Source organism: Gekko japonicus, unplaced genomic scaffold (genome assembly GCF_001447785.1).
Source record: "Gekko japonicus isolate JY-2015 unplaced genomic scaffold, Gekko_japonicus_V1.1 scaffold868, whole genome shotgun sequence".
NCBI lineage: Eukaryota > Metazoa > Chordata > Lepidosauria > Squamata > Gekkonidae > Gekko > Gekko japonicus.
In genome coordinates, this window is record NW_015175381.1 from 237,760 (window position 1) to 250,371 (window position 12,612).

General features: G+C 44.7%; 1 protein-coding gene across 1 annotated transcript in view; it reads left to right on the plus strand.

Annotated features, from left to right (window-relative positions):
• The window catches only part of DSCAM (Down syndrome cell adhesion molecule), a 272,597-nt gene that overhangs the window by 130,533 nt on the left and 129,452 nt on the right, over positions 1-12,612 (plus strand). Inside the window, exon 17 of the mRNA XM_015425577.1 lies at positions 10,215-10,348. Within this exon, the coding sequence (XP_015281063.1) occupies positions 10,215-10,348 (134 nt within the window). The remainder of the gene's footprint in view (positions 1-10,214; positions 10,349-12,612) is intronic.

Genomic DNA, 12,612 nt, shown 5'->3' on the forward strand with positions numbered 1-12,612 from the left:
ACCCTCCAGCGAGGCTGCAGTCACCAAAGGAGCGGAGGTGTGTGGGACCGATCCTGAATCCCCCTCCGTTTTCGGTAGGTCTCCCTCAGCTCCGCTCATGATCTTGCCAGATTCGGAACGATAGGAGAAAGGGAGTTCTAACAATAATGTTGGATCCCCAAGCATCGAGAATAAATCCACGTTTTCAAGAAAAGTAAAATTTATTTCAAAGCGTTGAAGACATACTCAAACACGTTCTTTGTTAGAACTGGGGATACACAGTTAGGGCGAGCATAATAAAGGAAATTCAAAAGAAGTCCCATTAGCTAACATGTATGGCATCCCTAAAGTGTTTTTTTTAATGTTGACAACCAATACCTTTCCCCCCTGCTAATCATCTAGCTCAGCCTGCTTTTTTGACCCCATATGGATTGGTCTTATTAAATCTTCTCTTTCCTTTACTGGATCCTCTGGCACACCAGAGGCTGCCCATTTCTGATCTTTGCTTGTGGGTGATAGGGGCCAATTTGTTCGGGTGGTCTGGAAACCTAAGTGTGTAGGGTTGGATGTACATTAACATTTGAACCATTCCAGTCTTTTATACATTCACTGCATGGTCTGTGAACTTCCTAAGTGCCTTAACTTCATTATTGATCTTTGGCATCAGTGGAATATTTGGCTTAGAAAATCAACAGCACAATACATCCTGTCCAAGGGATGTAAATTCACTTTTCTCTGTAATCTGCTTAAATCTTATCACATGCAGATAGTTTTATGGAAATATGGCATACATAGATGAGGTATGTTATGGTGGGGGGAACTATCCTACCTTCATGTGCTAGAAGTAATCCCAACTGGCAAGGAAAAGATTCCAGGAGCAATGTGTGTTTGTTATCATGCTCAGTACTTGGTTTTTGACACCAGAGGTCAGGCATGTCCCCACTTGAATTTATGAAAAAGAAACCACTCTTACAGAATACAAAATGAGGTCTATTTTTAAGATTTGCATTATTTTTGTGTGTCCCCCCCCCAAGATATCTGCAGGGGGGAATACTGTTCTTGTCCAGGATGTTCCTGGCACTGTGAAACTTGCAGCAGAAATGTCTGGCTGTTTTGAGAATGTGCTCCATTTATCTCCTTAGCTTGGAGTTCCTTCTATACTTTAAATAGAGTCACTTATTAACCAAGTGTCTTTCCACCTGAGGATTTATTTCACTGATCGTTAAAATTTAAATAGACACTCATTTTCTCACCACACTGTAGGCTTAAATTGCATTTTTGCATTTGATGGCATGGGGTTTGAATGATTGCATTCATTAGAAAGGATGCATTATAAAATCTTAATTAAAACAATGAATCTGTGTTCCTTATTTGACAGACCAGCCATGGCTGGTGAAATTGAGTGTACACATGAACACAGGAAGCTGCCTTATACCGAATCAGACCCTTGGTCCATCGAAGTCGGTATTGTCTGCTCTGACGGGCAGTGACTTTCCAGGGTCTCAGGTAGAGGTCTTTCACATCATGTGCTGACAGATTCTTGTAACTTGAGATGCCGGGGATTGAATCTGGCAATTGCTCTATAACTGAGTCACGGCTGCTTACTAGTGTAGTCCAGTAAATGGCACCGATGTTCACCTGTTGGAATCTAGCATTAATTCATTCCAGGCTAGAGTTTGTTGGGCTGACCTAAGGTGGCTCACAGATTTATAGCAGGAGAGAGTCCTTCTCAGCACATGGGTCAGGTTATGAAGGTAACAAACAGCACCTAGAATTGGAAGCTATTGGGCAACCAATGAAGTGCTTTTAATATGGCACAATGATCCATATCCACTAAGAGGTAAGCGGCTGAATTCTTCACCACCTGAAGCCTCCAGACTGTCTTCCGAGGCTTTCCCACATACAGCATGTTACAGTACTCAATCTAGGACCAAAGAAGACGATATAGAATCCCTGAGTCCACCACAAGGGCCTGGGGCCTTTTTGAGCACCCCCACACACACTTTTCTTTTAAATATGCCATGAGGTCCCAATCCTGCTGGGGACTGTGATGTGGGAAAAGAGGGGTTCCTGTCTCCCCCTCCTCCCCTGCACTGTTTTTCTGTTCCAAAATGGTTGTGAGGGAGCATATGAACAAATAATACACCTGGTGAAAGGTGGGATCCCCTCTTTCCCCTATGACATGGTGGTTCTGACCACAATCAGGCCCCCTGGCACAGCTTAAAGGACTTTCCAGGTGGGAAACCACTTTTTCAAATGGCAGCATGTTCCTGGGGCTAACTCAAGGATGCCTGTCTTTTCTAGTTTGGCCCATAGATATTAAGGAGCATGGAGAAAAGAAGAGAACCGTGGCATTCCACAAGTTCAGCCTCTCCAGTGATCACTCTCCGAGTCAAATCAGATAACAAAGACCAAAACCATGTTCCAATTGGTTTAGCAAAATAGTATAATCCCGTCAATGGCAGCTGCCCTATAAACCAGGCCCATAAAAGTCAGATTGAAATGGATTTAGGGAAGGCATATCAATCAGATATGCCTGAAGTTGCTTGGCTAATACATGCCCTGTCACCTTTTCTAAACAAGCAAGGTTAGATGTGGTGGTGATGGAAAATGTTTTCAAGTTGCAGCAGACTTATGGTGACTGCATTGGATTTTCAAGGCAAGAAGATGTTCAGAGTTGGTTTGCCATTGCCTCCCTCTGAGTCACGACCCTGGACTTCTTCGGTGGTCTCTCATCCACACACTAACTAGGGATGACCCTGCTTAGCTTCCAAGATCTGATGAGATCAAGCTAGCCTGGGACTTCCAGGTTAGGGCAAAGATAGATACAGGTCAAGAATTGGGCAGTATCTAGTTTTATTTTTTGAGACATGGAGGTCTATAATTGTTCACTTTATCTTTCTGTCCAATGATGGCTTCTTCAAGAGTGGTTGCATCACTACATGAACACATGAAACTGCCTTACACTGATTCAGACCACTTTTCCATCCAAGTCAGTATTGTCTACTCAGACTGGCAGTGGCTCTCCAGAGGCTTGGGTAGAGGTCTTTCACGTCATCTACTTTTTTGGACCTTTTAACTGGAGAGGTTGGGGATTGAGTCTGGGGCCTTCTGCATACCAAGCAGATGCTCTACCACTGAGACATAGCCCCTCCCCAACTACCACAACTACCTCTTGCATGGTTTCAGAAAAGGTATCCTTGACCAAAGACATATTAATTATCCTTGGCAAACTAATCAAAAGGAGGAAACAAGATGGTAAGCAGTCATCCCCCCCCCCAGTGTTACAGCTGGTATTGCCTCTCTCTTTACAGTCCAAGGCAACATTGTATCACGTCTAGAAAGGAGCTCTGTAGGCTGACATATTAAAACAGTGGGGGGAGGGGATGAATTGGGAATGGCAGCAATGAAAATAGGCAGAACAAGTCCCACATTGACAATATACAGCAACAACAAAAGGGCATATTTGTGTGTCCCTAATCAGGGGCAACATAGACTTTTTGGGTCAATTTCTCCATAATAAATATTACAAGTGGGAGATTTGCAAAGACTTGCAGGGAGCATCTCAATTCCCATCCTATTTCTTCTTGCTGTTCTCTGAAAGCTCCCATAGCCTCTCCCCTTCTCCTGTCTCCTCTCCTTCCCACTGACCAACCAACCTAGATTTATCTCCTCACCCTATCTTCAGTTTTTCTCCATCTTTAGCCCTGGCAGTCTGGCTGAGTTGTGCAGTGCCAGCCTTCAGGCCAGCCCCAGTTACATGATGGGGAATATGCAAGGACTTGTGAGGGGCACCTCAGTTTCACCAGTAATCCTTTTCCCACTGCTGTTTCCTGTTTCCCTTCACTGAAGTCCCCCATAGCCTCTCACTTTTTCTTCTCTACTTCCCACCTACCAACCAACCTACCTGCCTCCATCCCCAGCAGTATCTATTATTTGTTTATTACATAGATACCCAATCTTTCTCCACAATGTAGACCTGAAGCAGCTTACATCATTCCCTTCCATTATGTCTTCACAAGAACACTGTGAGGTAGGTTAGGCTGAGAATGTATGACTGGGCCAAGGTCACCCAGCACTCTTTCATGGCAGAGGGGAGATTTGAACGTGGACCTCTCATATCCTAGTCTGAAACTCTTAACCACTACACAATGCTGGCTTTCCAGTGGTGGCTGCTGTTGAACAGTAGCAAACAGCTGAACCTGTATGAGTCATGGAAATCATGGTATCAAGTCACCCAGTGGTTGCTGGTGAGTCTGGCCTCAATGAATCTTCTTTCAAAAGCCTAAGCAGGCTTGGAAAGAGCTTTTCCCTCTTCCCCCGCCTTTTACTGATAGAAACAAAGGCTTCACCTGGCAATACTGTTGTGATTGCCTAGCAACAGCCACAGAAGGCATTCATTTTTAACCCCCTTTTTCCCTAGGTTTCAGATATTGTGCAAACCAGAGACTTTTATTGAGTTTATAGAAAGCTCTGTCTTGTCTGTTCATCTCTCCACTTTCTGGATTTAAGTACTCACAGATCTGTCTCACTGAGAATTAGTTATATTGATATATTTAATTAGTCATATAGATATTTCTATAGGCTACAACCAGGACCAGGAGAGGGCCACACAAGCAAAATTTATTATTCTTATTTCACCCTTCCTGTTGCAGCCTCCTGTGTGAATGTAGGGAGGGGGGCAAGTCTACAGTGAGAAGAGGAAATTGGCAAAAAATCATCCTCTTTCACGTGAGTGTAAGTGACCTTCTGCTCAGGAAAAGAACTTTGGATTGAACCGTATATATTTTTCACTTCTTCCTAGGGAGCCCAGGTCTCCTGCTATACCACACACACCCCTCCACTGGTTCACCACTGCTGCCCAGTGTAGTAGGTGGAGAAGATTGGGCAAAAATATTGTTATGATGATGCTGTGATATCATTTCTGGTTACTTAACCAGAATTTGGTGGGGTTGCTAGAGTGTACTGATGTACATGACATTGCTTCCAATTATGCAACTGGAAGTGGTGTCACAGAGTGGCATGACACTTCTCAATGCACAGACCCACCCCAAGAAGCTCCTGGGGGTCACCAGCCCTTGTACTTCTAGCAATTGTACTTCTTCCATGCTTCCAATATTTGTAGAATATCGTTGATGCTGCCACTTCTGTTCAGAACATGCCTTCCTAATAAAGTGTTTATATATTCCTCAAACATTGACTTAACTTCAGTACTGAACCGTCCATAGAGCTACTGCCAATTTTCTAATAGCTTGTTAATGTTGATAATTGAATATACTAAGAGTGCAGCAGGAGTATTTTGTTCAAGCTGTTCCAGTCTGACTCTCATGAGCCATTAACAGTGAAACCATATGAAAAGTTATTCCAGTAAGGCTGTGTTGAATTGCATTGTAAATTTGGGTGTTTTTCTGCTTATTACACCATCACCAAAGAGAATATATACTTTCCTAAAATGTAGTAAGCTGCATTCTGTGGATTAAAAAACTGCAAGCCCTCTGGGAGCTGGCACCAGTAAAAGTGGATCACCCTGCAAAATACGTTGTGGATGTAGCCCTGAACTGTTTTCCTAGTGAATTTTTAAGGTTTTTTAATGTTTGAAATAAGGTAATATTTGTCATCTTTACTATATTGCACCCTCACAGCACTGTTGAGATGTGGGTCACTGTGATGTTCTTTTGAAGATGTGTGTGTGTGGGGGGGGGACTAAGACAGAGGCCTTGGAACTTTCTGGGACTATACCATAAATGAACATTCTTCCCCCATCCCAGTAAAAAGACCCCCCCCCAAAAAAAAAGGCTAATGGATCTCTAGTTGGTGGTGGCAGATGCTGATGTTGCTGAGTAAACAGTTGAGAAATAGCACAGTCAGGCAAAGCTTTGAACTGTCACAATGGCTCCACAATGTGCTCTTCCCTTTACAGAAGAGTAGATTTTTATACCCCAATTTTCTCTACCCTAAGGAGTCTCAAAGCAGCTTACAATCATATTCCCTTCCTCTCCCCACAACAGGCACCTTGTGAGGTAGGTGGGGCTGTGAGAGTTCTGAGAGAACTGTGACTGGCCCAAGGTTACCCAGCAGGATTCATATGGAGGAGGAGTGGGGAATCAAACCTGGATCTCCAGATTAGAGTCCACCACTCTTAAGCGCTATACTACACTGGCTCTCCACAGCTCTCCACAGCAGTGCCAGTTTACCAGGGGTGGACTAGGAGGAAAAAACAGTCCTGGAAAAGGGCCCCAGCCCCACCTCCCCAAAAGAGGGAGGGAGGGAAAAAGATCCTGCCCATCAAACCCCACACCTCCTTTGCTGTGGGGAACTCAGGCAGGCACTTCCTTGGCCAGCTGAATGCCTCCTTTGTCACCCCACACAAGCTTGGGCTGCTGGTTTGCAAGGAGCTGGGATGGCCACCCTCCCAAGCCATAGGATCACCAGGACTTTTTCTGGCAGCCTTAATGGCCAGTCTCCCCCTGCAGTTTACCATATACATGCACATACAGTCCTGTCCTGATTAAAATATTTCAATAATACTAGCAAAAATATATTGACTTTCAATATGCAAATATGTTAATATTTTCAGAACTCTTTAATCATTTCCAAGAAATGAAAAACAGGAGTCCCCTGGCGTCTTAAAGACTGATAAAACTTAGTTCTGAAAGCCATGCAGCATTCCTGTCTCAGCTGTGGTGAATATTGAATTGTGAAATTGAAAAGGATACTACAGACTGTGATTTCTTTGACTGACAGCCCAAACACACATCCTTGTTATTGCAAGTTGCTTTAGAGATCATCAGACATGCTGCAATTATACATGGCCCTGATCTCTTTGCCCCATTCCTCTGCAGGTAAGGTAGAGAGAAATGTTGGCTACAGAGATGCTAGTTATAGACAAGAAGATACTGAAAAGATAATGGCAAATTAAAATTCTCTTTGTGCCTGTCTTGATTTCAGAAACTTAAATCCATGTGAACAAATTCCAGAGGGTTTGATGGCCGTGGGCCATATCCATCAGACTGCTTTTAAACACATGTCCAGTTCCACTGATTCTTAACATATTATGCTAGGGTTGCCAAGTCAATCTTCGCCGGGAGCAGGGGGGTCCCGGCTGGCGTCTGGTGCGCGTGCGCACACATCACCCAGAAGTGACATGATGACGTCAGGCACGCTGGGGTGGGGCCACGGCCATACGAGGGAAAATCATAGAGTTTTCCCTCGGATGGCCGTGGTCCCGCCCCCAGCCATGCCTGGCGTGGTCGCATCACTTCCTGGTGATGTGCACGTCGGGGGGGAGTTCCCCCCGGGGCCCGATCTGGTGGCGGCGGGGAACGGGCCTCTGGGGCGGGGGTTTCCTTGCCCCCCGGGGGGACTTGAAGGGCTATATTATGCAGATCATAACAGAAATCTCCCATCAGGGCAAGTAATCACCTGGAAAAAGCAGGGTTCTATACAAAAAAAGAACATTTCTGATGACCAAGATTTAAAATGAGCTGTCTCTTACAGCTCCTACTTCTTACCTGCATGTGTTATAAATTCTATATTCCCTGTTAAATAAGCAGAATTCTTTGTGACAAGGCGAATGGGTACAGTGGATTGGATCCAGACTACATTTTCCAATGGCAGAATGGATTTTCCTGCCTCCCCCCCCTCCCACTGCAGCCCTCTGATTTCCACAAAAAGCTACTCCCCTGGGGGATAGGGCATCCTGGGGAATAGCATAAGCGGGGGGGGGGCTGCAGCAGGAAGAGGGAGTCAGTGGGAATTGCCAATTTAGTCTGGATCCAACCCAGCATATGTAACAATTTGTTCCTGCTTTGGGTGCTAAGTGGAGCTTAAAATTAATTAAAGAATAAAAATGTAGGTCCTTTATGCAGTCTTCGGACACCATAGCAAAGCTCAGTTTCTTCAAGATGGGCATAAATATGATTAATTGCCATCCTTGCATGCCCCCACTTCCCAGGATTGTAAAGCATTGTTTAATCTCTGTTTTAAATCCTAGTTTGTGTTGAGGGAAGCAAACTCCAATTGGCCAGGGGGCTGCCTTTAGACAGCTTGGCAAATGTTATTGAAGGCTTCTGAAGCCAGGAAGTCCTTAGTTAAGCTCCTCTCATGAAGAATAGATGGAGGGAAGAAGCCATCACATGAGCATGGAACATCAGGGGCAAAACAGAGGTTTGCTATGTTGTCTGAACAGAACTTTAATCAGAGTTGGTTTTTCGAGAACTGACATTTAGTATATAATGGCATTCTTATGCATAGTCATGTACACTTTTTGGTTCAAGCAATGTGTTTGGTGGATGATTTTCAAAAGAATGAATTCTAGACAGAGTGTCACTGAGGAAAACATTATTTTTCACCATTGAAATAATCTCAAGGTATCACCTGTACTGAGACACTATGCCATACCATAATATGAGTAATGCGCTTTCCATTTCTGCTGGAATTCTTTCATTGGTCTTTTATTTACCTGATTCATTAATTTTGCCATTACAGCATATTCAGCTAATTTGTCACACCAGGCTTCTTTCATTGGGCAATCTTCTGCTTTCCAAGTAGATGCAAACTGTGCTCTTGCTGCAGTTAACATATATCTGAATAACTCTTGTGATGTTTTTTCCACATTATCTGGAATCATTACCAATAGCATTGTCTCTAGATTCAGTGGAAATTTAATTTCAAATTCTTGATGCAGCCATATATTCCATATTGGTAGTTTCTGCAAAAATCATCCCCACTCAGTACAAGGAATTGTATATGTTAGTTTCTTTCTATGTTAGTTTCTTTCTCCTCTTGTAACTATATTTATTACATACTTATATGACAGCCAGCAGCATGTGGAATGGTACAGATCTTGGAATATAAGTAGGAGACCTCCAAGTAAGACTGCAGAGAAGGCAATGGTAAACCATCTCTGCTTAGTCACTTGCCTTGAAAACTCTACAGGGTCATGTTACCCGAATCTGAAGGTCGTGAGTTCGAGCCTCACACGGGGCACCAAATCTGTTACCCGAACTGGACCGGAACCGGTTCTGGGAGCCCGGATTGACTCTGAGTACAGAGGCGGGGGGGGGGTGCGTTCAAAACCCGTGTATACAGAGGTCAGATTGGCCCATTGAAGGCTCGCTAGTTCCCAGAGAATCAGACAACAGCTAGGTTTTATAAATCAAGTTGTCTTTACTAAACAGTTCTCAAGCATACGAATACAGATTTCACACACAGATTCTCCCAAGATCCTTAGTTACAATAGTTCATGGAAAATAATAACAGCAATGAAAATAACAAAAGCTACAGACAAGGGGAATAACACAACAGGATATCGCGATACTTATCTGAGGTCCAAGCTGAGAAGAAATCTCCTCGTGGCAGAGAAGGGGCAGCTTAAGGAGAGGCGGGTGGCTCTGTAAACACACGGGTTGGATAGGCCAGACCACGTGCGCGTTCCTGGAGTCATGACTCCCGGGAACGAGAGCAGGAGCAAGCAAGCAGGCAGGAGCAAGAGAGAGCAAGAGGGAGAACAATGGCTGAGTTTCTCCTTTTTAAAAGCTGTGTTTCTGGGCTGGTCCTAAGAACCATAAATCCTAGGTTCGTCCTCTATGCTAAAGCTATGCTGAGGCTATAGGTCCAAAAGGGGGTGACGTCCTAATGAGGGGGGGGCGATATGCAGATATTCTACCCTAACTTCAAAGGGGGCCATATGGTCGGTGCGAAGAGCCGTTCCCTTGGCAACCTTCGGACTTGCAGAGGATGAGGCTGATTTATAGGTGCTCAGGAATGCTGTCCTTGCAATTCCAAAAGAGCCTGTTGCTTCTCCAAATGTCCTCCTGGTGCCTGGTGGGATGAGGCCTCCTTGGTCCAAGGGGCACAGTGGAAAATTCCAGGGATGCATCTGTGCAGAGCTGGCATCTCAGCAAGCCCATTATGGACGGCTAGAGGTGTAAGGCCAGCTTATTCAAGCGCATAACAGCAAACACACATTCAGTGAACCCTGGATCCCCAAGAGCACAGATACACAGACATTTGATCAACATGGCATGAGCACAATACAGACAGTAAATGCAAACATACGTCCATATAGTAACAGTCACCAGAAGTTGGCTGCGGCTTGATGGCATTTTACATACAGGTTCAGATCCCCATTCTGCCCTGGAAACTTGCTGAGTGACCTTGGACCAGTCACTCTGTCTCAGCCTAACCTTCCTCAAGGGTTCTTGTTGTGAGGATGAGTGGAAGATTTTTTGCAGTTCCAGGTCCTCCTGCTGGAGTCAAAGCAGCTGCAGCTTCGGCCTCCACTGTGTTTGTATCCTGGCTACCACCCATCAAATTGAATGGTGTCATCCGAAAGTACACTGTATTCTGCTCTCATCCATACCCCACAGTAAGTTATCCAAAACAAAGCACCTGGAAGTCATTGGGGGGGGGGTCTGGAGGATATTCAGAAAGGTGGCTCAATAAGACTTGCCCCTGCCCCTGCCTCCCGCCTTTGGTATTCCAAGGTGGTCTCCCATCCAAGGTGGTCTCCCATACTTGCCAGAGTCAACCATGCTTAGCTTCCGAGATCTGATGAGATTGGCTTTGCCTGGGCTATCCAGGTCAGGTCCCACCAAGTACTTTTTACTGTTCAAAATGTAGCATGTGTTTTCAGGTTGCACAGAACTCAGACTGACTTCTCAAGGTTTTTTTAAAGAAAAAAAGGGGGGGAGATTGCCCTTTAATTTGCTCTGGTGTGTAACTGCTATATGTTTAGAGATTGGCATCTCTCCTTTACACTCAGTGTGTTTGTAACAGCAAGAAACAGGGAACCCTGCTGATGATATAAAGTTTTTAGAATTACTCTAAGGCTGGGTTCTTAGATTGCAAGTTCTACCAAGGTTGCAAAAGTCAAAGCAATAGTGAAAAAATATTTTCCATCTTAAAATATTGCCAGTTTGTCTTTCGAGTAAGGTACATCTTTATGCAGGACCAGAATATCAAAGGAATTTAAATTAAGTTTTGTAAGGTTCTGACAGTGTTTAGGGTCTATCTATACATTCAAACATCGTGATAATCCCTGATTAGTTTTACCGTGTTTCTGGTTAGTCTGTTATTCTAAGTAAGAAATTCCAGTTGGTGCATTAATTCTGGTTTGCCTCTTTCCCATCTTCCATCAAAGAGAACATCCTCTTTATACATCCATTTCTTCATCCAGACATCTGTGAAGAGCAGTGTTATTCAACAGATTGTGATTTGTGATCTCATAAATCAACCGTGGTAAAAAAAATCTTACAAATCCTAGTTTGAAAGCCCATTTTGTACAAACCAAGTAACTACAGTTAGGCTGTGATCACACGCGCCTTTAGATCTGACATAGGTGCGAAGGCCTGATGGATCTAAAGGGAACAATCAGACAGCAACATCTGGGAAGCATCCCACAGTCATCAGCAACCCGTGCTGCTCCGCCATGGAAGCAGAGTTGAGTCCAGTTCTAAACCGGTTCCAACGGGCCACGGACAGACTTTCCCCTGTCTGATCATGCAAGAAGGCACTCATGCCACTGGGATGGTCTGATCAGGGCATCCCAACTCGGTGCCGGTTCCCCCCCCCCTCGCAGTATGCACATAATCGCATGCGCCATGGGGAACCCTCAGTGCAGAGGTGCGATTCCTTGCTTATGTGCATGGTTAACAAACAGCAAAAAAGAGAGACCCACCCGCGGTGCGTCTGATCACACAGTGACGGGCTGCACCTGCAGCACACAGGGGATGTGTGATCTCGCAACTGCAGGTCAAATTCCTCCGGAGGGAATAGCCTCACTTCCCCTCCGCTCCAATTGGTGCGTGTGACCGCAACCTGTGTTGAACCATCTGCATTCAGAAAAAAATGGGGGTTTATCAAATCATGATTTATACACCAAAAATTATTGCCATGCCTGAATGCAGCTTATTTTTCAAAGGAGACTTTCAAATGGACTCCAGTAAGAGGAAGTTAGTTAGTTGGAAGGAGAATCTAGGAGGGAGGAGGGAACATCCTTCTGCACCTGTTTAATGGCATCTTGCTAAGAGCCAAGGGAATGAAGAGGGTAGTCATGAGAAATGAGCAGTAGCCGCAACGGACAGCATCTAGTCCGAAGGCTGAACTACTGGTTCCTGTTCATTATTTGTGTTCTGTAAGCATTTTGAGAAAACAGTGTTAGCAATACGATTGTCTTGTATTTGTTAGCCTTGGTTGTTTGTGCAATGTGTTCTTTTGTGTGCGCACACAGAGCTCTCCAGAGTTCTAATCACCAGAGTTCCCACTTATATGCTCAACATCTGTTTGACATTAGGCTAGAGTAAAATAGTCTCATGCTGCACGTCCTGTCATCTGAGATATGGGTGGCCTGCCAGGGAATTATATGCTGCTTTTTGTTTACTGTACAGAATAAGTAGCATCCTTTGTCTCATCAGAGAAGTACAGGAAGATCAAAAGGTGTGAGGGGTAGGGTTGCCAGCTTTGGGTTGGGAAATACCTGGAGATTTGGGGGGTGGGGCTTGAGGAGAGTGGGGTTTGGATAGGAGAGCAGCTGTTTTCTCCAGGTGAACTGATCTCTGTCATCTGGAGATTAGTTGTAATCCCAGGAGATCTCCAGCCACCACCTGGAACTCTAGTGAGGGGTCATGTTTT